The 27,542-nt window shown below is 38.7% G+C and overlaps 1 protein-coding gene across 5 annotated transcripts in view; it reads left to right on the top strand.

The window, feature by feature from the left end:
- Positions 1-27,542, top strand: part of STRN3 (striatin 3) — a 43,011-nt gene that overhangs the window by 1,559 nt on the left and 13,910 nt on the right. For 3 of the 5 annotated variants that reach the window (XM_083612682.1, XM_083612680.1, XM_083612683.1), the window contains exons 2-8: positions 13,274-13,377; positions 15,605-15,678; positions 16,619-16,700; positions 17,039-17,209; positions 17,837-17,969; positions 19,340-19,481; positions 25,159-25,269. In XM_083612682.1, coding sequence (XP_083468808.1) covers positions 13,274-13,377; positions 15,605-15,678; positions 16,619-16,700; positions 17,039-17,209; positions 17,837-17,969; positions 19,340-19,481; positions 25,159-25,269 — 817 coding nt within the window. The remainder of the gene's footprint in view (positions 1-13,273; positions 13,378-15,604; positions 15,679-16,618; positions 16,701-17,038; positions 17,210-17,836; positions 17,970-19,339; positions 19,482-25,158; positions 25,270-27,542) is intronic. The other 2 variants (XM_083612684.1, XM_083612681.1) reach the window with 1 other exon arrangement.

Below are 27,542 nucleotides of genomic sequence, written 5' to 3'. Positions count from 1 at the left end.
AAGTATTACATAGGCACATGAGTCAGGGATCCAGGAGTGGCCAGGACTCCCTACTTAGCGTGCATTGCTGGGTAGTTAATCTGGTTTTGTCATATGTGAATGACCATTAAAATTGGGTGCCTAGGTGTGAAGGTACATGTGCCTCTATAATTAAAGTCTTCAGTTGTGCGCATCTGAGGTTTAGCTACATTCTAAAAGGTTTTTTTTAAAAAAAAAATACAAAATAGGCCTGCAGTTGTACTGTATCCTGTGATGTGTGTCCCTATATAGCTAATGTAAGGAGCAGTGTGAGGCATGTAAAAGCGAAGGTCTGCTTTTCCTGATTAATATGGTTGATTTTCAGTGTAGTTAGATTTGGATCTGGAAGCCCTAGGTCTGTCAGAAGACAAGTACTGACTTGTGCACAGCTGTGCAATTTCTCACCTGCAGTTTCCTGTTGGGTGAGGGGACAGCATTCCATCTTACGGGGTTCTTGTGAGGCAAACACTGAATTTTATAATGCACTGCAAAGCCAAAGAGATACTGTAAAGGAGAACAAACAGTAATAATGTAATCGAGACTAAAATGCCTGCTAGATGTTGGGTGTCATGACAAGTGACAACTATATTTTGGCAACCCTATCATTTAACAGAATTACTTTTGTTTTTGCTGTTGCTGCTTTGAGGGATCACGTATATCATATTGAAAGAGAAGTCATGTTTATTCATGAGACTAGCTAAGCAAGTCAAATTCACGATCATATATGTTTATGACATATAGGATCCAGCTTGGGCTGATTATAAGTCTTTATCTTCAGTTAGATGCTTTATCTGCTAGCAGTGTGGCTCAAACCTTTTTTATTATTGAGATTTTTACAATCTGGTAATGGTTCTAGGACATGGAGAAATAATGTAGATGTCAAACACTGATTCAGTTGAATTATGGTGATTGTAATAGGAAAGATATTAGGTGAAGCTTTGTGTCTTTTGTGGCATTGAAGACCATTTAATACAGTATTAGATGACTTGCATCCCAGTATCCAGTTATCTGGGACTAAATCCCATCGAACTAAATGAGACTTACTTCTTAGTAGACATGTGTTAGTCCTTTGAAAGTTTGATAGGTCACTCCAGGGCAAGATTAGCCAGTATGGTGTACTCAAGAGGTTGTTGGACTTTAACTCTCATCAGCTAGCATGGGGAATGGTCAGGGATAATAGAAGGTAGAGTCCAATGACATACGGAGAGCCTCACTTCAGGATTTCTGTCACATATCTTGCAGATTTTGCATTAATTCTTGTTCCCTTAGTTTGTTGCAGTTTCCTAGATTAGTTTTTATATACATTACTGGCTTTTTCTTTCTCTCAAAGAAGGACCAATAAAAATCTCCAAGTGATTCTAAACAGGATGGAATGACAAATTAAGAGGCTGTGTCTTGAGAGGATAATCCATGAAAATTGGAGATCCCCTCTATGTAAACTGTAGTACTGGGATGGAGAACTGAGTTTGGCTAGTAGGCCAGCTTCAAAACTCGCCCACAGTCCCACTTACCAACATTGACAAATGTGCAGGACCACTCACCTGTCAACCCTCTACTGTTATAATGATGTCATTTGATTGACACCTGTCGAGGTTTGATGGAGGTCACTGTAACTGCTGAGCAGCTGATTGGTGGTTATAGCAAATTCTTTTGAAGATGCAGTTTAAGTGCCAATCAGCTGTTCAGCGCTGGGATCATGCCTTACAAGGGGTGGGCTTTGGAGAAAGTGCTCACTTTTTAATCAGAAATTCCCCCCCTCTGCAAAGGAAACTATTTGGCTACAAAACACCCAGCTGCATTAAGGAGTTCTTAGCCGAAATTTAAACTCCTAGCGCAGGGGTAGGCAACCTAAGGCCCATGGGCCACAAGCGACCCACTGGGGTCATTTAAGTGGCCCACGAGCCGCCTGCTCAGCGAGTCCCCACGTGCTGTGCTAAACTGGTGCGGTGTGGGGACTCGCTTCCGTGGCGCCGGAAATCCTGTCTGCGCAGACGCCGGAAATCGCAGGCATGCGCACTCAGGCGCACATGCAATCCAGCCCACGGAGGGATCTCCACTGGAGTGAACCAGGCAAGGTAAACCTTGCCGCCCCCTGTCCTAGTGCTTCATTTATGCCCACACAGTATAACAATGGTAGGTGGCCGTGGTTCGTGGGAAGCAGTTCTGCAGACCAAACTGGGACCCATATTGGGCCTTCTTATGCCCTTGAGCTGGAGTTTTCTGCCCCTGCTATCAGTGTTAGAAACTGAGATTTGAAAGAGGTGATATGGTAGAAGTTTGATAAAATGAAGCATGGCATGGAGAAGTATGACAAAAGAATAAAATGAAGCATGGCATGGACAAAGTGGCTAGAGTAAAGTTTTTCTCCCTCTCCCCTAACACTAGAACTTGTGGCTATCCAGTGAAGTTGGATGCTGGAAGACTGATAAAAGAAAGCATTTCTTCATGCAGCATGTACTTAAAACTATGGAACTTGCTTCCATAGGAGGCAGTGATGACCACCAACTTAAATAGATTTAAAAGAGGATTGGACAAATTAATGGAGGATAAGGCTATCAATGGCGCTACTCTACCTCCATAATCAAGAGTCAGTATGCCTCTGAATACCAATTGCTGGGAATCAGGTAGACCAGAGTGCTGTTAAGTTCATGTCCTGTTTGCAGGATTCCCACAGGCATCTGGTTGGCCACTGTGAGAACAGGATGCTGAACTAGGTAGGCCATTGGCCTGATCTAGCAGATGGTTCTTATATTCTTATCTTACCCATAATTTATACCTCTTCAAGTTTGAAAATACAGTGGTACATCGGGTTAAGAACTTAATTCGTTCTGGAGGTCTGTTCTTAACCTGAAGCACCAGCTAATGGGGCCTCCTGCTGCTGCCGCGCCGCCACCGTGCAATTTCTGTTCTCATCCTGAAGCAAAGTTCTTAACCTGAGGTACTATTTCTGGGTTAGCGGAGTCTGTAACCTGAAGCGTCTGTAACCAGAGGTACCACTGTAAAGGCAAATGAATTGAAGAACTAGGAAACCTGGAATTCGGAAATGTTTTTGCCTTTCAGAATATAACGCAGGATAAAAAGTAGGTAAAGTTTGGTCCAGTTATTTGCTCTGTATTCCTGCTACAAAAGATGTGTTGGTGCAAAAAGCAAAGCAGAACGTTTTTTGTCACAACTAATGTTCAGGCAGCTAATTTTTTCTTGACAAATTTAAGGTTGTAACATAGTGATTTTATTAAAAAGAAAGGAAGAAATAAGAAAACAATAGAATTAGAATTGGAAGAGACTTCAAGGGTCATCTAGTCCAACACCCTCCAGTGCAAGAATCTCAACTAAAGCACCCATGACAGATGGCCATCCAACTTCTGCTTAAAAACCTCCAATGATTGAGAGCCCACCACTGTTGAACAGCTGTTACTGTCAGAAGGTTCTTCTGATGTTTAGTAGGAATCTGCTTTCTTGTAACTTGAATCCATTGCTTCAGGTCCTACCCTCTGGAGCAGGAGAAAACAGGCTTGTTCCGTCTTCCATGTGGCAGCCCTTGACATATTTGAAGATGGCTATCATATCTCCTCTCAGTCTCTTGTGCAGGCTAAACACACCCACCTTCCTCAACTGTTCCTCATAAGGCTAGGTTTCCAGATCCTTGATGATTTTGGTCACTCTCGTCTGCACACATTCCAATTTGTCAATATCCTTCTTAAATTGTTGTGCCCAGAACTGGACGCAGTATTCCAGGTGTGGTCTGACGAAGGCAGAATAGAGCAGTGCTATTAATTCCCTTGACCTGGACACTATACTTTTGTTGATGCAGCCTAGGATAACATTACTTTTTTCCTGCTGCATCACCCTGTTGACTTATGCTAGGCTTGTGGTCTACTAAGACCTCTAGACCCTTTTGACATGTACTACTAGCAAGCCAAGTTCCCCCCATCTTATGTTTGAGTAGCAAGTTCTTCCTGCCTAAGTGTTGAATCTTACATTTTTTCCTATTGAAATTCATTTTTTAGTTTAGGCCCAGTTGTCCAATCTGTTGAGGTCAACTTAAATGACTGGAAACAATATTGAAAGAACAGATAAATGGGGAAAACTGTATAAGCAGAGTAGGGGCTGCAGGTTAATTATTACTACAAGAGATAAATGGTGGTAAGTGTTTGCAGTACAGCCAAAACTGCCAGTTATGCCATAGTGACAGTAATTGAGTTTGGAAACAAGCTAGGCAAACTGCTTCCTGGATCATAAGGAAATGTGGAAAAACATCCACTGGGTCAACAGAATATATATAAAAATAAATATATACAAAACTACTGGAGATTGTACAGGGGTTTTATGATTGCTATAGTAATGTGGCTGAAAAACTTGATAAAAATGAGATTCAGAACTGTCCAGCAAACCCCCATTAATGATAGAAAAGCAGACCAGGACAGCCAGTTACAGTGAGGGAAGCATTAAAACTATACAGTATTTAAAATAAAGCAATTCATTAGTTTCCTATAGTTTTAATGCTGAGTTTATAAGTTATATAATATACTAGTTAAATGATATTCTTGGCTAAAGGTTAAATATGTTCTATGTGGAGAAGGATCAATACGGTTTTAAAAAGACAATTGGCGATATTAGATGTGTTTTAAATATTTATCTCAACGAAGTGTAATCCCAACATCGTTGCAGTTAATGGATTTTGAGGTGGCTTTCAATTAAGCGGAATGGCTGTTATTCAAATAAGCATTAATATATTTTGGGGACATCAATATCATGAATGACAGTAATAAACATAACTAGATTGGTTATAAATGGTTAATTGTGGAAACTGGTATTTCTTGAGAAGGGAGTTGGGTGAAACTGCATACTCTCTTCACTGTTCAGTTTTTGTGGTGAGACCCTTACTATCTTAGTTCAATCTGAAAGGAATATAGATGAGTTGATGGGTTGCAGCATGAGAAGAAAGTGAAATCCCCTTCTCCACATCCTGACTACAGCCCTTCTCAGGGTAATATACTGGTTGAGTCCAAGATGACTGAGCCACAAAGATGATAGAGCCTGCAAAGAGGATGATTGTACTTCTTGGATATGTTTGATGTGGCATTTTTATATGAATTGGAAATCAGCAACATTTTTGTACAAAGCATTTCTGATGCTGCATCTTGAATATAATATCAAAACAAGGCAACAAAGTATTTTACAATTTATAATATTGGAATAAACATGCTAAAAAAAATCCAGGAGCCAATTTAAGGAGCTGATATGACTGGCTCCCTTGTCCTGATCTCTGCACTTCTGCCTTCCCACAGGTCTTCAGTAGCTCCAGGGGAGGTGGGGGTGTTGCCCTAACTAACAACTTAATGATTTAATCATGGTAACAAGAACATGATACATTGTCTATGAATTACTTAATTTTTGAAGGGTGTTTACTAGAACAGGTGTAAAGCTTAAGAATAGTATCTCATTCACAAAGCATATTCAGAGCCCTTTTTTTAAAAAAAAGGGGGTACCTTGTGATTTCAGTGTTAATACTGAGACTGTGACGCCGCTGGAATTGAGTTTTGTTTTGTTTTAAATCCACATGTCTTGGTCTTTCACACTTTCTCTGAATTATTGGTGCTGGTCACAACTAGAAGCTTGCTGAATAAAATTCCCTTTGGAAAGTAGGGGTTGGAGGTAGAGTGTTGTGGTGGTTTTATTGCTATCTAGATGTTCTAGATGATCTAGAAGATGGTACCCAGGAATTATTGTTCCGCCTCTTGACAGTTATGCTGTGGGCTTTCATATGGCTTTGTTTTATCTCCCACGCTATTTCAACAACTACATGAAACCAGTCTTAGAAACTCAGACATATACGTTAATCGCCAAATGAGATCTTAAACCTAGGTTACTGTCATCACAACGAAATGTCTAGGTGCCTTTTTGTGGTGAGATTTATTATTGTTATTAATTTCATTTCTATACCGCTTTAGATTTTAAAGAAAAAATTAAAAAGTCTTCTACAGCACATTAAAACATCAGATACTGTAAAACAATCCAGAGTAAAACAAATTTGAGTTTCAGGGGAAATATATCACTTTGCTTCCCTCATAGTTATTTACCTACTTAATTTATATAACTGCCCCATAGCAGAAGAACTGTAGGAAGCCAGTGTGGTGTAGTGATTTGAGTCCAAGACCTGGGCCTTCTTGGTAGTGGTGCCCTTGGTAGTGGACAGGGAATAATAATAATAATAATAATAATAATAATAATAATAATAATAAATTATTATCATCATCAGGGTTCAAATCCTCCTCAGTCATGAAGTTCACTGGGTGACCGTGGACCAGTCACAGCTTTAGTCTACCTCATAGGGTCATTGTAGGGATTAACTGGGGAGGAGGGTGAGCCATGTACTCCTTGAAGAAAAAGGTGGGATATAAATGCAATAAATAAGCTTTTCTGCTTGCCTGCTTAAGAAAGCAGTAGGGGCCAGCCAGATAGAGATGTCAGTCGCCAACTTGGCACCCACAGATTTCCAGTGGTCGCAATTGGACCCGCGCCAGTAGCAGAACTGTCTTGGCGCCTGGGGAATTTCTATCACTAGAAACCACTGTGGGTGTGCTGAGGTGTTACCAATATGTGGCTGGCACTCAGCTTTATATTTCCTTTTCATCTAATCCAAGTGAAGCAGTGCTTAAACTCGGTAATGGACTGGACTAAACTAAGACTTAAAACTGCAGTGTGTTGTATTTGGGACTGCCTTTGAAAATGTTCTTGAGACGTCATTTGGTACATAATACAGCAGCCAGGCTATTTATTGGAACTGGTATTAATTACTCCTCTACATGGTCACTTGCTCTCTCTTCCAGGCAGTTTCCATTAGGATCCTTATCAGCTGTTCTTCTTCGGGATCATCTGCTTAATGAAGTGAACAATGTGGTTGCTAGGGAGAGGCCTTTTCAGTGGCGGCACTCAGTTTATGGAATGATCTTTCCAGAAAGCCTTGCCTGGATTGTGGTTTTCCTGGAATCATGTGAATACCTTTTTTCCCCTCCCAGGACTTTTAATTTCAGTTTTAATCGTAGTGGGTACATCTTTCTGGTGTGCTAGATCTTTGCACCATTCCCCTCTTTCTGTTAATGATTTTATATTGCTTTCATTTTTTTTTTTTTTAGGTGCTATACTCCGGCTCGTTATAGATTAGCCTTGCTATTTTGATTTTTTTTAAAAAAAAAGTTTTTGGTGTTTCTGCTCCGTAACAGTTTGAACAGTATTGGTATGTGTTTTGTGTCTGTCAACTTCCCAGAGAACTATGTTGTATTTGTAGTATAAGTAGTTATAAGAATAGTGAAATAATAAATAAAATGCAGCATTACAGATGCACTTTGTGCCGCTCATATTAGAGACACAGTTTTTGCTCCGATTAGGATGACTAATGTAGCTGGCCTTCTCATGCTCCTTTCTCCTGTGGCATGTGTCTAGTCTCTTCCTTTCATTGTTGTGCCATAGGTGGTCATGGTGTGGGAATGACAAAATAAATTTATTACAGAGTACAGTCATACCTCATGTTACATCCGCTTCATGTTACGTTCTTTCAGGTTATGTCCTGCGGCGACCCAGAAGTACCGGAAAAGGGTACTTCTGGGTATCGCCGCTCGCGCATGCGCAGAAGTGGCGAATCGCAACCCGCACATGCGCAGATGCACCGCTGCGGGTTGTGCTCTTTTCATGTTGCGGACGGGCCTCCGGAACGGATCCCGTTCGCAACCAGAGGTACTACTGTATAACAAATTTTTGTTGGAATAGACTTATGCCTTTGAAATAAGTGAGTTTCAGAAACAAGCTTTCAATATTAATTAGATTCTGGTACAGAAAAAAGCACAAATGAATCAAGTGGTTTTCAAAAGGGAAGGAATGTCTGTTTATCCTATTGATTCACACAGCTCCTTTTGAGATGAAAAATTCGCAATGCATCTTAACACTCATTTAAAACTTGCTGAATTTGTAGCAGGAACACTGCTTCAAAATAATCACATGCCTTCCTCAAAGTGATTTACAAGAAATAACTATTAAAAACAGTAACAGAAGAAAGCCACTTTGGGAGCATTTGAAATGCGGACCAACTTGATTTTGCATCGGATCTTGTGTAGTGATTTTTCTCTGAATACTTAACATTGTCTTCCATATAAAACAGTTGTTTCTATTTGGACTCTTTTGTACAAGCTGTTTGCCCTCCTGGACTACTTTATGTGAGAAAAACAGTTCATTCCACCTTTAATCAAGACTCTGCAGTTCTCCGTAGGAAAGTCCCCTGTTGCATAAGAAACTGACATTAGCTGTTCTACTGTCAGCCTTCACACAATATCTGTATTGTTCTTTTTTCTGTCATCTCTGCTGCTGTTTTTAACATTTCACTTTCAGTTATAATTAACACATATGAAGCTGATACATTTACATAATGCATGATGGAAAACTAAATTTGTGAGAGATGTAAGAAAGTAGCAAGGGGTGTCATATCAAATTTGTTGGGGAGAGTTACGACTTATTGTGTAGAACCCATGTGTATGATAGCAATATAGGCAGTCCAGAAGCTGATCGTGCATTCTTTTCAAGCATAAAGGGATGTGTGAATGCACTTTTGCTTACTTAAACAGCACTTCCAAATAATCCTTGAATAAATCCAACTTGTGATCTTGCTCTCCTAATTCAGATTCATAGTTTTACCAACTTTATAAGCAAGCTGCATTTAGAAGAATGCTTGTAGTAAGCATTGGAGCTCCGGTTTTACAGGGAAAACCTTGGGTTGAGATCATCCAAAGCAATACAGTCTCAATGATACATGCAGTATCCTTATAATATTGATTGATATATCATTGATATTACATGCAACCAACAAAATATAACCACCACTCTATAAATAAATAAATAAGAGAGTAACCATTTTTGGCCCAGAAACCTTCCCCTAAAGGAGCATTTTTGACCACCTTATGGAAAATTGTTCCCTAAGCGGGCAAAATGAGCCTGCTTTGGAGAGGGAGTTCTAGAGTCAAGTCTTACATACTAAAAAGGCTCCAGCATGGTCTCCAGAAGGCACATTTCTGTGATGCTGTGATGCACAGTAGGGTCTGTACTAATGATTTCAGTAGGCAAGGAGCTTCTTATCAGAGATGGTGGTCCTTCAGGTATCACTGTTTCAAACAAGGAGTTAAGACCAGCACGTTGAATTCAGCCCAGAATTCAGCCCAGAGCCTCTATGCTTTCTATCAGCTGCCCTTGTCAACAGCTTGGTTATACCATTCTGGACTGATTGTAGTTTCCAAGCACTCTTACAAAGAAAATGTTAGAGAAAGGAAGGTCTAGGACTGGCTCACTCTTTCCTGGATATTGTAATTTCTAGAGATCTTGTGGTCCGTATTCTCTGGTTCCAGCTTTCCCCCTAACACCATCCTAATCAGTTTCTTCTTGGAGGAAATCACCATTATCCCACTGATGGAAAAAAGACACTTTAATAATTTTTGTTTAAGCATGGACACTGCCATGGCTTTCATATGATTTACATTGTTTCCTTGTTATGACCATTTAACATTTGTTCAGTCCTTCCACAAGTATCTGTACAACTCATTCTCAGAATGGTGTTGCGATTGATAAATTATTATGGGGAGAGCCTCGCTCACACTTATTAATGCCATGTTATGCCGTTGTATACTTTGAAACAAACAGAGAATCAGGCTCCATTGAAGAAGGGAGGAAGGGGCATTGAACACAGTCACCAGATACTCCTGTTTTCTCCAGCTGCAGCCTGGCTTAGGCTTGATTGAAGAAGGATAATCAAACACGGTTTCTAGGCACTACTGTATTCCACAGCACCAGAAGTAGAAAGGGAGGCAATTTGCAGTCTTTGGAATTTATAAGCTGTGTTAACATTCATATAACTGTGAATATCATAGTGATTCTTCATAATTTACAGAAGTTATTTCTGTCTTCATTTTTTATATTTTAGAAAAATATTGGTGTACTTTGCTGAAATAATAACCAGTGATATGAATAAATCTAGTAGCAACACGTCCTATATATGTCTATTTAGACAGAAGGCAGTCCCAGTGGGTGACATACAGTTTTGTCCATCTGCAAGCAGAACACTTGTGCAATGGGACTTCCCTTTCCTCTTCTTCCTCCTGCACCACCCCTAAAACTGCTGTGAAGAGTAGGAAGAACATCTGGAGCTGATTTGGGAGGGTGCTGCATCAGGGAATGGAGGAAGATGATGTCCTGGTACTTCTGCTTGTACCGCATTGAACATCACCTGTTGAGTTCAGTGGGATTTACTTTTAGGTAAATAGAGAATTTGCAGACTAATTCTATATGTTTATTGATGGATGCCTTCTAGTGTTTTCTTGATTCATGCAAAGTGTATTTAAGATTGTTTTGTAGCTGGGCCAGGTACAATTACATACCAGTCACTTTAATGGCTCTATTTTCACTATCCTTTTTTAACATTGGGTTTTTTAAATTATGTTTTGAAATAGGCAGGTGGAAATATACAACAGGTTCAGTGGTAGAACTAGACTATTTTAAATACACATGGCTTAAGCATCATGAATGATTCCAATATAAGTAGAGCACCCACACAATTTCATGTATAATTGCCTAATATCAGATTGGAATATTACCTACCAAGAAAGATAACATGCCATATAACGGAAAATCACTGGTGCGTTTCTAATTTCTTTGTGGCCATTCTTGACTATTTAGTTTTTATGGTAACAGTGATGTACTATGAAAGTGGTAAGAAAGTAAAACTCATTTCTCAGGCTAAGGTTAATAACTCAGATTGTGTCGTGTACATTTTTATGTACATCTTACCTGAGCAGATTGCAGTTGATCACTCTTCCTCCGCACAATGACAGGAAAGTAGGCTGACTGTCAGATTTTTCTTTCTTCTCCTTAGCTATATATCACAACCCACTTGTGTCTCAGTCGTTAATGTAGTCACTCTGGTGGGAGGAGAACCTGTGGATTTAGCTGGCTGGCACTTAGCTGTTACCTCTGGAACTGTGTTTTGTTTATTAAAATTATTCGTATACTGCCTTTTATTTCAAAGAAATGTCAGAGTAGTCTACAGAATAATAAAACAGGATGTAATTAAATAGAACAACAAAAACCTTTTCAATAAAAATATGTATCAGTCAAAGTAACCAGAAATGCCAGGAAGTGGGATTAACAGTTGGGGAAAATTCAGGTAAAGAGGTATATTTTTAATTATTGGCAGAACCATTTAGCTATCAGCGCCTGCCTTATCTTCATAGGGGGATTATTCATTCTCTGTAGTCGCCACCAAAGAAAAAGCCATTTTGGTGTTCTGTTTAATACTCTGAACTACTCTTCCACCAGCTGCGTTGTTCTAGGAAATTAAATTCCTTTTTACTTTGCTTGTAGCCATTTTGTTGGGTTGTGAGGAAATCCTGGCTGCTAAAAAGGTGCACAGAATTTTCATCTACAGTTCGGGTAGGACCTGAATGAATGGATTCAAGTTACAAGAAAGGAGATTCCAACTAAATACAGTGGAACCTCGGTTGTCGAACGTAATCCATTAAGGAAGACCATTCGACTTCCGAAACGTTCAACAACTGAGGCACAATGGGCGGTCAGCAGTTTCAATGGAGAAATGTGCCTCGGAAGCCATTCGACTTCCAAGGCGCGTTCGAAAATGGAAGCATTCACTTCTGGGTTTTCAGCGTTTGGGTTCCGAATCGTTCTGCTTCCGAGACACTCGAAAACTGAGGTTCCACTGTATTAGGAAGAACTTTCTGGTGGTAAGAGTTGTTCAACATTGGAACAGACTTCCTCAGAAGGTGGTGGACTCTCCTTCATTGGAAGTTTCTAAGCAGAGGTTGGATGGCCATCTGTCACGGATGCTTTAGTTGTGATTCCTGCATTTAAATTTTTCTCTGATGTTTATTTTCCTTTTGTCTTTTTCCTTTCATTTTCCTTTGCTCCCCCCCTTTTCTCTTTCCTCTCTTCTTGTTTCCTTCCTTTTCTTTTTTTCTTCTTTTCACATTCTTTGCCTTCTTTCTTTTTTCAGTGGATATATTTAGGGCCTTTGTTAAGCTCCAGGGTTTGTGTACTCATGAGTGGGAGACAGGGTAATGTTGGTCTTCCAGGGTGAGAGGTTAGGAGGAGAAAGGAAAGATGCCAGGTGAGAGCTGGGAGGAGCTGCTACCTTCTGTTGGAAGTGGGGGCTGAGAATTGTCTTTAAGAGAGGACTTCATTCTCTTGTTTTTATTTTTTTGTAATTGTTATCTTATTGTATTGTGATGATGCTGATGATGATGATGGTAATAATAATAATAATAATAATAATAATAATAATAATAATGGCTGAAAGTGTGAGGAAATTCCACGATAATGGAATTTTTCTTGTGCACCTCTGAATCCAAACCAATGAATACTTTATGGTCCAATTTCATAAATATTTCATAAAACTTTAAAAGTAGATACTAATGATCCTGTTTGGAAAGGACATGCCAATTATGTGTCAGAGTATGTTTTCTGCCAGAATATAATGTTGCATTTGACAAGGCTGCACTTCATTTATTTGTATATGGGAACTCTTTTACCCCAGAGTTTTTTCTGTCACTTCAAAGTGAGGAATAGAGCACAGGTTTAGGGATATCATATGCAGGATAAACACAATAGATCCAGATTTTACTGTTACATTTTATATGTGAGTCAAGTGTGCAGACCTGCTCCTTCTGTTGTCAACTATATTAATAATGCAAAATCTTTGACAAGCTGGTTAATCTCTCAGACGGTTTTGAAAGAACATTTATGTTGACTGTAGAATTTGATTTACTGGAATTTATTGGAAATAGTGTGTGTGTGTGTGTGTATGTGTGTGTGTGTGTGTGTGTGTGTTTAAAATCGTTTGGTTTATTTTTAGTGCTGTTACTGGCATCCTATTATTATTTTTAAAAACTGCAACACCTGGCAGATTAGTAACATCAGTTGAAATTGGTCAGACTAATTGACTATTAAATCATTTTACTTTTTCACGAAACAGGAATTTCTATTAGGTCACATATAACTTAAGTCCATTGAGCTCAGTGGGTCTGTTCTGAGGATGACTAATATTGGACCTTACTCATTGTTTATTTGTTTGTTTATTACAGGAGTTTTAAAAATAAAACTTAGAATATATGCCTTGAAAATTTCTGGCAGGAGTATACATTCAGTGATGATATATGTGAACAAGAGACTTGAATTGAAAATTCTAATTTGACTTTTATGTTTTCAGGCTCGGATCGCATTTTTGCAAGGTGAAAGAAAAGGTCAAGAAAACTTGAAGAAAGATTTAGTAAGAAGAATAAAAATGTTAGAATATGCATTAAAACAAGAAAGGTATGTGTACCATTTCTCTAATCTGAGAAATTTATTGGATATTTTAAAATGTACAATTCTTGTAAGGAAATTGGCCACAGGTTAGAAAATATATTGACTAAAAGAAAAAGGGAAAAAAGCAATCCACTTAATGTTTACATGGCAAAATCTCATTTCTGAGTTGGATCTGCCCAAAATAAACTCTCCTGTTACTTGAAGTGCTTTGACAACTTAGTTCAACATTGAAACTCACATCAGCAATTTCTGCCATCAGTTTTTTGTTGCAGACACTGGGATTGTTTCTGAATTCCACTCTGCACTATTTTCTTAGGGAGATAGCCACCTAATCGTGCAGTAGATTTCTGCTTGCGCAACAGGACTTCTTTTCTGTTGACATTCAGATCACATTTTTGGGGGCATGTTGGGTGCTGTACAGGAAAGGAGGAAGAGGAAGTCCCATTCTGCAAGTGAAAATCTGCCTGTGCAACACTGGCTGCCACTTTTATGTGTGTGTTTTTGTATGCAATGTAAAGTATTTTAACTTACCAAGACTTGATTAACGGAAATTAATCCATGGGCCTTTTCTCCCTTATAATAATTCTTACTGTAATGTGTTGTCACAGATGTGATAAATAAAGGAGCCTGATGGGATGAACAATGTCAGATTATGAGTATACTTGGACACTGTATTTAAAATCCCACAGATGTGACATTCCATTTTTTTCAGATATGTGGAAAGCCTCCCTTTTTCCTATGACAGCACTATTGTGAATGCTTCCAGTTTAAGAATTTTGCTGCAGTAATGATCATGACAGTTGCAAAACAGTATCTAATGACTGAACAGAAGCAGTAAAATCTCTGAAAAGTTATAATTTAAAGGAAATGAAAAAGACATTTTGTTACAATTTGGGAAAGTAACATTTTCTGACTTAATAGGGAAGTTGCAAGCTTGTAAAAGAAGCATGCCTGCTTGAGACTTACAGGAATAATAGGAGTTTATAGAAATGAAAATTTTAAAAATGCAAGAGAGCCAAGCCTTCATGGCTACAGTGCTTCAATGCAGTATAGTGGTGCAAGCAGAAAATGATTAGACCATCAGTTAAGAATTCTACACTTCCACTCTCTTTAATGAAAGGCAGGAAGTCACTGGGTTCAAACAATGCCCTGTTTAGCATATACTTAACCATCCTCAAACACAGCATTTAAAATAGAAACAAAATGGATGGGTAGCTGTAGCTCAACTGCAAGGTTCAGAAAAAGGAAACTAAATGATCAAGGGCAGGTACCCTGTGAGGAAAGGTTGCAGGATGGAGGACTTTTTAATTTAGAGAAAACCTGAGTAAGAGGTGACATAGAAGTTCATAAAATTATACAAGGCATAGAGAAAGTGGATAGAGAACATTTTCTCTCCTCTTGTACCACTCAACCTTGTGCATATCCATTGAAACTGAATGTTGCTAGATTCAGGAAAGAAAATGACATATAGTGGAAGAAGGTGGAAGATAGACCTATCAAGCATTACTGGTCGTGATGGCTACTGGAGGCAGTATTCTTCTGAATACCAGTTGCTAGAAACAGCAGGAGTGGAGAGTTCTCTTGTGCGCAGATCTTGCTTGCAGATTTCCACAGCCATCTGTGGTTGGCCACTGTGACAACTGGATGTTGGACTAGATGGGCCACTGAGAGTAGATTTTCCCTTGGCATTTCAGTGCCTGACATCTGCTTAGTCATTTAATGATTACAATTTCCTGTTTGTTTTAGGAAGTGGGTGACTCTTTTGGTACTCCTACCTTTTTCACTAGGTCATTACATGAAATAAAATTTTGGAGGCTGTATGCAGAGTCACGTGTGTCTGTTTTACAGTTAGAGAAATGAGGTAAAACTATTTTTCCGTTGTACATTTGTGGTTCTTATTTTTTAGAGAACACCAACTGCCAGAAATAGCTGCTATGGATATGTAGTTAACAGGAATATTAATTTGTAGTATGTTGCATCTGAAGCAGCACTCATACTGTATTGCCCTTCTCCCTTCTGCCCCCTGGAAAGAATCTCCTGAGAGTGGAGGCCATTTACGAAAGATTTTCCCTGACCTATAGAAGAAGCTTTATGGGGCTGCAGAGAAGAAGGGGACAAGGATTCCCCTTGCATGTGTCTTTGTGAGCATTGCTTTTAGATGCAATGCAGTGGGAAAACACAGAGGGAATTAATTTTCATTGCTGATCAATATGTTTATGTTTAATTTTTTAAGGGCAAAATATCATAAACTAAAATATGGCACAGAACTGAACCAAGGTGACTTGAAAATGCCAACTTTTGAATCAGGTAACAAACTATTTGCAACTGTTGAATTTAGTTTAAATTCTTCTATTGCTCACTTTTTATATAGAGAGAAATCCCTTCCCAACTGTGTAAGCAGTATCTTTGTACAGATCCAAGTGAATTTATTTCTATGCTAGTTTTTCTTGTATGGCTTTGTCTTTATGCTGTGATTAATTTTCAGTATGATTTATAAGTATGATTATAAATCAGAGATAGATCTCAGTACCTGGGCTGAATGATGGGGTGTGTGGAAACACTCCTTCAGATGGCCCTAATAGTATGATATCCAGATATTTGAAAAAATAGGAAAGCAGAGATTCCGAGAAACAAAGAAGAGAGTATGTGCGTGCGCATGTGCGCATGCAAATTCACAAATGATATTCTGCTAAAAGTATAAAGTCCTCAGGAAAAACTGGGGAAGATAAAAAGGAACAGGTCCATAAAGTATCTTGTTAGTTTTTGAAAAAGCAGAGTCTTGTATGGAGTAAGAGCAAAAATTCCTTGGCTGTTACTATCTCAGGGTTTAAGTGCATCCCCATGTATAAACAAACCTTCACATGGAAAGTTGGCATAGCAGGAGTATATGCATATCAGAAGCTATAGCGTAGTCTTCCAAATATGCTTGCTTTCCCATGCATTTTTAACTGGGGAGCATTCAAACATGTAACCTTAATGTGCAATCAGAAGCGATAAAAAACATATCAACTAAAAAATAGAATTAGTTTTTCTGTCACTGTTTCATTTTCTACTTTGCAGCCAAATGGCTCTTAAAGACACAAAAACAAACAAACCCCACAAATTAAACCAGATCCTTAATGGAGCAGAATCTTCATCAAAATAAAATCAACAGGACATAGAATAAGTAAAATGTACTATTCTGTGTGCCGCATTCTGTACAAGATTTGCAGTGAAAGTGTTACTAAAGTGTTATTTTGCATTTCAGAAGAAACCAAAGATACAGAGGTTCCTACAGTACCTCATAATAGTCAGCTAACCTGGAAGCAAGGCAGACAGTTATTAAGACAGTAAGTGTTACATTTGTATACTTTTCATGTATACATTTGTATATATATTTATATATACTGTATTGTTTTATTTTGAGATTGTTTTATGATCGCTTATGGTAGCCTATACACATAGAAGCAAGTATTTTAAAATATGTCTTTCTTATGGGGAAGTGTTGTAGGGAAGGAACACTTGGAAGTGCAAATCAATAGAGCCTGGAGGCAATTCAGTAATTTGTTTTTAAAAACCCAAAACAATTCAGTATTGATACCGTAAATCCTTGTAAAGCACATCTTATTTAGATATGTGGGAGTTTGTGTATGTATATGAAGATAATGCTTTCACTCTTATTCATTAGGTATCTTCAGGAAGTAGGTTACACAGATACAATATTGGATGTACGGTCACAGAGGGTGAGGTCTTTACTTGGGCTTTCCAGTTCAGAACCAAATGGCTCAGTGGAGACAAAAAATTTGGAACAGATTCTTAATGGTGGAGAATCAAAACAAAAGGGACAGGACAATAAAAGGTAGGCAATGCAATGTTCTTTCTTTATTTGAAAAACATATCCTGTCTTTTGGCTGAAGCAGATGTCTATATGTACCTAAAAACTGACATCTTTTTTATCTAGGAGAATCTACTGCATTAGAAAGTGATAATTATAATATGTATAAATCCAAGATGTGTTTCTTCACTTAGAGGGTGCTTCTATTTTCAAGTGAGAAGCATTCTGGGCCTTCATTGCATGTGAATTGCTGCTTACTTTCCTCAGGGGATCTTTGGTCTAGTTTGGAGATACTAGAAGCAACCATCCTGCTTTTGCTGTCTTCTAGACCTGACACTTTTTACCACTTCCTTCAAACTGTGGCACAGACAACCTGCTACAGACTGAGAAAAAAGCAACATACTGCCCTGCCTTCCTAGAGAATAAAAAAGTGGAAGGAGGTGAGGCAGTAATTCAAAAATACCTGTTCTGTGTGCCAAATCCTCGGAGGAAAAATCTGAAAATTTAGCTAGAAATCTTTGAAATCCCATATTCCTTGTTGTCTTTGTGCATATCAATGAGCTTTTTAAAAGGGTTTTCTTGACCATGGAATCTTAATTCAGAAAGCAGCCATAGCTGTTTACCAGCATTGAAAATATTTTTCTCTTGTAGGAACCCTGGTGATGTTCTTGAAACATTTAATTTCTTGGAAAATGCAGATGATAGTGATGAAGAAGAAGAGAGTGACATGATAGAAGATATTGCAGACGGAAAAGAAAAACACCGGATAAATAAAAAACACAAAGTAAAAAAAAAGTCTTAGTTTTATTGTTCTGTTGTTCAACCCAACAGCACAGATAGGGTCATCTTATTACCACTGTCAGTACACAGCTAGTAATCCAACAGATTTTGGAATAAAGTTAATTGAACCTACTTGAAGAGTTTAAGACTGTAACTTCTGCAGTGCTTCCCTGAACTGAGGTAAAGCAGGCTGAAAATAACTGGCTGGAATAGGTACATAATGTATTGAAATATATAACATATAATGCTCCCTTATATCTGTTCAGATGGTTGAAAGTCAATATGGCATGGTGATTGAGTGTTGAACCAGGATTGGAAAGACCCTGGTTCTAATCTCCACTCAGCTATGAGGATCACTGGGTGGCCTATGGTAATCTCTATTTTAGTCTAATCTCCCTCACAGTGCTGTGAAGATAAATAGGGTGAGGGAGATGATATATGGTGAGGGAGATGACAAGGTGCACTATCTTGAACATCTTTGAGGAAAGCGGGTGGTATAAATGAACTAAGTAAACCATTTCTTTTGCACATCACAGTAACCCACAGTTTAGTGCTACATGCACAAGCTGCAGTGAGCCTTGAACTCCTCTCATGTGGCTGACAGGAGAAGTTTGAAAGCTTATGCATCTGCTTTTACGTGGTTTCCTGTTTTGCCCAGTCTAGCAACTGTGATTTATTCTAGTTACGGTGAGCTTCAACAAGCCAGATTTAAAACAGTGGTTTGAAGTTGTCTTGCTTGAAATTAGCCTTCATCACAGTTTGTTGCACCAGACAACACAGCAGTTAAAGGAAAGTAAAAACAATAGCTTATGAACGCCTTCTAAGTGGGGAGAGGAGTGTGTCTGGTTCCCCATTCTCATGTACATCGTGCCAATCCACTGGTGGGGAACCAAACAACTGATTAGATGAAGAAAAATTTGAGTGTTTGAGGGGTTAATAATATGGAGGCATCAGTAGTAAAAAGCGTTCTCTACTACAATCACAAACCTGTGTTTTCAGATAGTGTGTCTCCTTATCAGCACTAAAACAATTCCTTGCAGATTTTAACTTCATATACATAGCTGTAGAGTAATAGCACAATTTAATCTCCTTCCATATTTATTATTTTATTTGTATACTGCCCATCATCTGACCTTCACATAGTAGTTCACAACCCAAAATACATAACACAAACAAACAAAAATAAACTAAGAAGCCCCTTTCTACAAACACATGTAATGGATTAAGTACATTTAATGCATTGCTCTTTATTTTAGACAAAATGATATTTGTATTCAGAAGTCCACCAAATGGCAGTCTTGGGGGAGAACCTAAAAAACATAGTTTCTCAAAGCATATTGTCCCTAAAACTGATTATGTCACAATCTATTTTAGATTGGAAATGAAGGGCTAGCAGCTGACCTAACAGATGATCCAGACACAGAAGAAGCCTTGAAAGAGTTTGATTTCTTGGTAACTGCAGAAGATGGAGAGGGAGCCGGAGAGGCAAGGAGTTCAGGAGATGGGACAGAATGGGGTAAGAAGTGTAAAGAAACAATCACATAAAACTTAAAGATAATTCTCTGTGTGTGCATATACATCAAACCAAAAACTGAATTATTTGTGGTATTCAGATGCTATAAAAAAGGAAAGAAAAAAGAATGAATGGTAGATTTCATACTCTTTAATTACAAAAGTCTAAATGTATTCAGATTTAAGTATGACATCTGTTTCTCCTTGTATTCCATTTCCCTGTGTGCTCTTATTTCTTAGAATTTTAGCCTAAGTTTGGTGGTTAACCTTTTATTTCTTATCCTGTATCTTCTATTCTTTCCTTGCTTAAGCAGATAATAAATTTTCCAATCATTTGGGTGGTTTTTTAAATAAGTAATTTGTTTTGTTTTTATTTGTTTAAGATAAACTAATACTGGAAGCAGATGGTGCATTTACTGTTGGCAAGACCGGCAGCTTAGTATTCTAAATTGGTTATCTTTTCCCTGAATATTTAGTGAATTTTAAAATAATGCAATAATATAAGTAGTAAAAAAGCATACTTACCTGGAAGTTCCATTGAAATCAATGGGACTTACTTTCAAGCAAGGTAGCTAGCAAGGTGCCTGTAGTTATAAACAAAGTATCAGAAGTGAGATCACTATAGATGTATTGTGTAATATAAAGTAAGCTATTTGTTGCAAAGATAACACTTATTTATGTGCTTTTATTCCCTAATTTGCAAATAGTAAAATTTATTTCCTGAATTCAATTCGCTTGCCCCAATTCAGAGAACTCCACATATAACAAAAGGCTACAAAAGTGCCTGTTGTCTGTTGTGACTGCTTATTTGGAAGTGTAGAGCTGAAAGCCTTTATAATCTGTTAACAATGTAGGCTAGTGCTGCTCAAACCACCCAGGGTGTTAAATGTAAGGGTCTTTACCCACTTCCTAATGTCCTAGAAATTGAGTAGATGAGCATGCTAAAGTGTTTCTGTACTTTGATTAATTTATCTGGATTTGTGTGGCAAACTTGGCTTTATAACATAAAACTTTTCTTTTTGAACTAGCAGTATTAGTTTTTGTATTGAGCTGTAGTACTTCAATCAAGAGTTCAGAATGCTGAAATAGAAAGATCAAACACTAATTTAATCCACCATTTATTTAAAAAAATTAGGCCACTGTTTAGATGTTTATCTAAAAGTCATGGAACAAGTCTTATGCCAAGATGCTTGGCCGACTCCAGACTTTATGCTGGCAGAAGCATCCCGCTGGAATTGTAAACTGCAGAGCCATACTTATTTAGGTGTCAAAAAGTATTGATCCAGTTCAGTCTGCTTGATATTTCGTAATGCCATATCTTCACGATTCCTGGATCTTTTAGATTTTCCCATCACTGATAGGCAACTGTTTCCATTTTTGAGCAATACGGTCTTAATGAGCTCTTCCCAGCTGTGTAATGGTTTTCATGTTGACCTCTGGCCCTTGGCTGAGAACCTCAGAATGGGAAACCTAGAGGAGGCAGACACTGAAAAGCTCAGCAGTCCCAGCCATGCCCTTCCTGCATTCAACAGAGTTTGGTGCAAGGGGTGCTCCTGTCAGCAGGTGGGACGTTCTCTGCTTTGTCTGCAGCTCTTTGTGCCACTTCTGACACTGCTCCAGAGGCTTGGGGGACCCTCCAGAGCTGTGTAGGAAGGTGGCACTGGGGGCTGCAGAGGTTGGGAGAAATCAGCAGAGTCAGTCAGGCAAGCAAGCAGCTTTCCCCCATTGTATCAAAAGCAGTCTATGGGCATAAGGAGCCTTTCCGTATATGAAAGGTGACGCTTGGCTCCAGCTATTAGCAATACCATTTGAAACGCAAAGAAAAAAATTCCTGTTGGGTTTGCTGCTTTTTCTTTTAAGTGGGGTTTCTGCCACATCTGTTACTTGTGCCTGTTTCGGCATTTATATTGCGATTTATTTATTTTTGATAATGAGGGTTCAAGTACCACTTGGGCAGCAATCTACCTTTTCTCCTAGTATTGTCTGTTTTTCACCCCTCCACTGGGTGAGGAACCATACTTGTGCTCAGTGAAATTCTCCTGGTGGATGAAGGGAACTAGTCACAACTGGGTTAATATTTCCAACTGACCTAGGCAGGAAGCTCTTCAAGTAATTTGCTTGTACTCCTCATCTCTTCAGTTTAGTTTCCTATCTGACTCAGGGCAGAAGTTGATTTTTCTCATCTTGCCTATCCAGAAAGAATTTAAACTACATCTCCCCTATTTTTCACAGCTCCTCTGTTTTTAGCTGCTTTATTTTTCCAGCTCCTTCTTTTAAAAAGTTTTTCCCTTGAGGCTTGGCTTCACCTCCCACTGCATGCCTCCCCATCTGTTGTTATTCTTTGGACTCTTGTTTGGATACTTGTTTGGAGGGAACAAAGATTGGCCCTGTTTTAGAGTTTTTTATAGTGCCTGGATCCTCCAAACCACCTATTGTTGTAAAGATTATATTCAGTAGTTTTCTAAAGCATCTTTCAAGGTTGGGGCAAAAAATGAAAGTGAGGTCTCCTGCAAGAGAGGAGGAGCAGCACATGCAAATTACTTGAAGAGTTTCCTAACTAGCTTTATTGGAGGCATTTGGCCAGTGGTGACTGGCTCTCTTTATCTTCCCAAGAAGTGACCTTCATGACAAGCAGAATTTGTAATAAGGAAAATGGATAGTTGATTTTCACAGATTTCTCCTTCCCCATGCAATCCCCTGAAAAGGTGCTGCTGGGAGCTGCAAGGGGAATCCGTTCTATCCCCCTTTTTCCTGTGGGGAGCCTCTGCTGAATCCCACGCCCCTCTACCATATCTCACTTAGTTCAGGAGAGTTCTCTGATTCTCAGGAGGGGAACAAAGGTCTCCTACTGCCAGACCCTTTATGTAAGAGCTTCTTAAGATCAAAGCCATTGAATGTGTTGCCACTTCAGATTGTTTTCTTGATGCCCACATAAATCTGCCCATAGGGAGTTACCGTAATCTTTTATTTTTTAAAAATTGAGCAAAATCTAATGAAATTGACTCTTTCTTAATTCATGTCGGGTGGGAAGAACTCGAATTAAGTACAGCTGCTTCTTCATCACTAGAACATAGGCTTTACAAATCAGATAAATTTGATCAGTTAACTAGAGTTGTATCATTATTAATATAAAAGCATAGGAATCTGTCAGACCAATGGTCCATCTAGCACAGTTTTGTCTATAGTTAATGTCAGCAGCTCTTTGGGGTTTCAGACAGGAAGTACTTTCCAGCTTGTCTGGCAGGTGCTGGGGACTGAATCTGTGACCCTCTGCATGTGACGCAGATGTTCTGGCACTGAGCTGTGACCCTTTCCCATTCCTTTCGTAGTACTTAGTGTACTCAGCACCAGAAACAGTTTAGTCATGCTGGCCACATGACCCGGAAAACTGTCTGCCTGAAAGTGGAGATGAGCGCTGTAGCCCATAGTCAAATTTGACAGGACTTAACTGTCCAGGGGTCCTTTACCTTTATATTTACTTACCTATTCAGTGTAAGGAACAAAGGGGAGAGAGAAGTGAAGAAACTTGTTTCAGCATCCACCCTGTGCATTTCACATTGCTGTCCTGTTGAAGTCCTAGCACCTTTCCCCAATAATTTTGTGACAGCAAGAAAAGTCTTGGATATTGCAAAAGGATTCATTCCATTCAGTTAGCATATGATCTCAGTCCATGCTTGCTCCCTTGTCTGCCAACAGGTATTGGTTGTTGTAATAGACTTTATTCAGCAGATACTTGAATAGTATGTTTGCCACCAATTGGAATTGCTTCTTGGGGATCCATTCCTTAGGTGTTTCTAGTAGCAGCTTTTGTGTTCTTTTAATGCAATTTTATCCCATGCTCAGGCAGCTATAAAAATGTAGTCTTTCTTCAGTGAACCATGGTTAAGCCCAGTGTGTAAGCATCATTCCTATAGTCAGGTGGGGATCATCATAATTTAATTTAATGGTTGGTTTCTAGTAGAGAGGAAGCAACATTAAAGTGTCCTTCTGAACACCTATTATTAAATATAGCATTTAAATTGATTCTCTACCTGATCCTAAATAACTTACTCACTTGGAGCAGAAATAATATAACATTTGGTTAAAACTTTTGAGAGTATTCAGATCACACTTCTTGTTTTGATGAAATCAGGTGTGGACCCCTCTAATTTTACATCACCAGCTATCTGCTCCTTCATAAGTAGCTGGATATAGTGCCAAATGATAGTGGATAGTGGCTCTTTTTTGTTTGTTTGAACCCAGCCAGGTTCAATCTTGCAGAATCTCCCAGTTACCTAGTCAACGTCTTCCCACAGTAAGATAGTCAGAGAAGGAAATGCACACTTACTCCTAAGCTTATAATGTGCATTATCCTGGAAGTGTGAACTATCTTGTAAACAGGACTAGAGACTGAATAAAACAAAAAAGTACTTCATTGTGTAGGAAAGAAATCGGGTACTTACGCTTGCTTGTATTAATAGGAATGCTGGCTGGGAACTTCTAAGTTGCAACCTAATCCTTTATATACTTAGAAAGGAGCAGGAGTAAGGCAGTGAGGAGGAGCACAGCTGCACACCTGGCTTTCCAGGTGTAGTTGCAGTAGTTGCAGTGCCTCTAGACTCCACTGATCTGCCCACTTTGCATTGACTTCACTTGCCTCTTAGAGGAGACCAGCTGTGTGGTGCCACCACTCCTCACTGACTGCTCCTGGAAGTAAGTACTGTTGAGTTCAATAGGGATTAGTTCCAAGTAAGTAGAGCACAAGCATTAATCTTACAAAAATCCACCTTGGATCATGATTTACTAGTTCATTAAAATATTTATATTTCATATGCTCAGAACACATCTATTGACCTTGCTGTAGAGTGGAAGTGAGCTCTCTTTCCTTACAAGCTTTCTCAACTAAGTGTGCCTGTGCTAATTCTTTTAAGATAACACCATACCCAAACTTATTTCATGCAGACTCAGTGTCTTCAGTGGAAGTTCTATGCAATGTGTTTTATAATCTGGGTATAAATGCTTGAATGTTCATTACTTAAATTATAAATGTAGACAAGCCTATTCTTCCATCACTCCCCCCCCCCCGAATTTGTCGTGACTGCTTGAGTTACAGCATACATTGAACGGGTGCACTTTTTTAATTAAAAGAAGGAAAAAGGAAACACTATGAATTTCGTTAATGTTTTTAATAACCTGAAACAAAAGAAAACCTTCCCTTTATGATGATTTGGATATGTTTTAGCACTACTAGATCTTATTGCATGTAGAGCAAGACCGAAGGAGAAATGCATGGTAGTTTTCATGAACAAAATGGTGCTGACACTTAATTCAGTTGCACATTCATGAGTTGTATTGCATGGAAAATATTGATTTGCTTATTTAAGTCTGGCTGAATAATTTGTTAATATTGTCTTACTAAAGATGCAGTAATTTCATACATTAGCGTTAATCCATTAATTTTTTCATATCAGTGAATGCAAAGAAGTTTTTCTTCTTTACTGTTGACAAATTATTATAATGTGTGGGGAATATTTCTTTTTACCAAAAGGGAAGCATTTTGCAAAACAGTAACAAACTGCACCTTTATAATACTGAAATGTAACTGAATAACATTTTGTATTGATGATTAACCTATAACACTCACAGACAGCTTGCATTGCCAACTGCTGATTATTTTTGTTTCAATAATATGCTGCATGTAGACAAAGATGACCTGTCCCCAACTGCTGAGGTTTGGGATGTAGACCAGGGACTAATAAGTAAACTGAAGGAACAGTACAAGAAGGAACGAAAGGGGAAGAAAGGGGTAAAGAGTAAGTGCAGATTCTGAATTTTGACAGGTTTTTTTTTATGTATTCTGTTTTTACTGCTCCATTTTAACACTTTGCTATTTGGGGGGCAACCAACTTTAACTTTCCAACAGATAAATATGCAAATCAGAACTACATCTCAAATGAAATTTAAGTATGCTAATCTGGTGAGGGGAGCAGGAGGTGGACCAGTTGCTTCAGCGTTCCTTAGGAACAATTTGGAAAGAAAATGAGAACTTGAAACCTGAGACAAATTAATAGTGTTGTGTCTTCCTTTGTCTGTTTGCCAAAGTTAGTAGGGTTGTTTTTTTTAAAGGACTTTGAGGAAGCAAGAGAGTTTTCTGTCTGTGAAAGGTATTTCTAACAACAGTCTGCAGATTTTGGCTTGGCCTACTAATTAAGGACTAGTACTAGGACTTGGGAGGAGCCATATCTCATTGCACTTCACACTGCTACTGCTAAAATATCACATGAAGTGAAGTGGGAATCAAACCGTCCCCCAAATCCTCATGTTTGCAGAGGGTTTGGAGGGACAATATCTTTTCTACCAGTTTGTGCTGACTTTGAAGAATGAAAGTAGCAAAAGGGAAGCTGAAGAAGGGGCTGAGCTTTGTCTGTGGCTTTGCCAACAGCACAAAGAGTCTTGTGCTGCTTCTGCAAAAGTCATCCAGAAGTAAGAGTTTTATCCTTTCTCTGCTGTTCATGGAGAACTCTGGGAAAAGGATAGTTGTTGGTGCAGAAGGAGTTGCTCCTATTGATGATCAAGCAAGTCTGTTTGAGTAGCCCTGGCAGCTAATTTTGTAGCTTAATTTTCACCATGTTGAGTGTGGGGCTGATAAGTTCAGCATCTTCTTCCCTCAGATACTACTGGGATGACAAGAGTCTGCAGCAGTCATGGCTTTTTTTTAATCTGAGAATCTCAGTCATTCTCAAACTGGGCAGTGGTGGAATACACAGTAAGAACTTGAAACGGGGAAAGGATCCTACTGGAATACACAGTAAGAACTTGAAACGAGGAAAGAATCCTGCAGCATAGATAGAGATACTTTCCTCCCAGGAGCAAATATTTAGCACTGTAATCACCAAACCTGCTGTGATAACCATAGAAGCTGCAGAAAGGCAAGGAGCAGATCAGAGCTTCTAGCCACATCAACTGCTATCTTCTTGCCAACTAGTTTGAGATGTCCTATTCTAGTTCTCATCCTAGGCGGTGTTGGATTAGTTCACCAGTCCACAGATTCTTAAACACATCAGTTTCCAGGAATTCTGTTCATTCATATTCTGCAGCAATAGTTTGGAGGACTTGGAACATAGCCAGGGTTTTTAAGCCAGGGTTTGAGAAATGCTGCCTAGCCAGATAAACTTTGGTCAAGATAGAAAGTAGACTTAAGGCAGAAGAAGCAGAAATGTAAAATATATACAAGGGGCAAATCCAACACTGTGTGAACAGACTTCCTCTCCCCCTGCCCCCAAATCTGCTTCAGAATGTTCACTAAACTTCTGAAACAAATTTTGAGGGTGCATGGAGGTCTGTGGGGGGGGGGGGAGAAAGGTGGAAGCAAATATCTGTTTTGCTCACACACAAACAGCATTAGATATAAACATCAGTCTGTAGATTTGACATTGTTGCCCAGTTATAATTGTGTACTCAGAAGTTAAACCCATCAGTGAGATTTTCTTCCACAAATGCATGCATAGGAATGCTGTTATCAAAGCATATCTTTTGTACTCTTGTAGCAAAATATTGATGCTAGATTGGCTTTGTATGCAAACATTTAACACTATAAATAGATTTGTGCATGCATTTTTTTTCATTTTTTAAAAATAGTGTTGCATGTTCCTTGCATTATATGCTTAATCCAATACTAAATACTTTATTCTGAATGGGTCTTTCTTGCCTCCTCAGGAAATGCCCCATGCCCATTATATAACTCCATCCTGTGCTGACAAATACAGAGACGTCTGTTGTAAAGTTATTATGGAGCTGCAATATATGTTTGGAGACAGATTCTGCTTCCACATCAAACTATTTTGCAGCATATATATTTAAAGTATATAGGATAAAATGTTGGACTAATGAACCGTTTTTGCAGTAAGGTGTCTATTGCCTCACAAATAGTAATGAAATGGTGTACATGTTGCAAATCTACAGAAAACCAAAAAATGTAGAGCAAGTTCTACTAGAGTTTAGTAATCAGAACAGCTGGATATTACGGGCACAGCTGTTTTCCTTGGTGCTAGGGAATCAGTGTCCTCTGCTTGTAATATTCCCAGGT

Source organism: Podarcis filfolensis (genome assembly GCF_964270895.1).
Source record: "Podarcis filfolensis genome assembly, chromosome: 1".
Taxonomy (NCBI): domain Eukaryota; kingdom Metazoa; phylum Chordata; class Lepidosauria; order Squamata; family Lacertidae; genus Podarcis; species Podarcis filfolensis.
The sequence above is the reverse complement of the archived record's forward strand: the minus strand, read 5'-3'. Positions and strand labels throughout refer to the sequence as shown.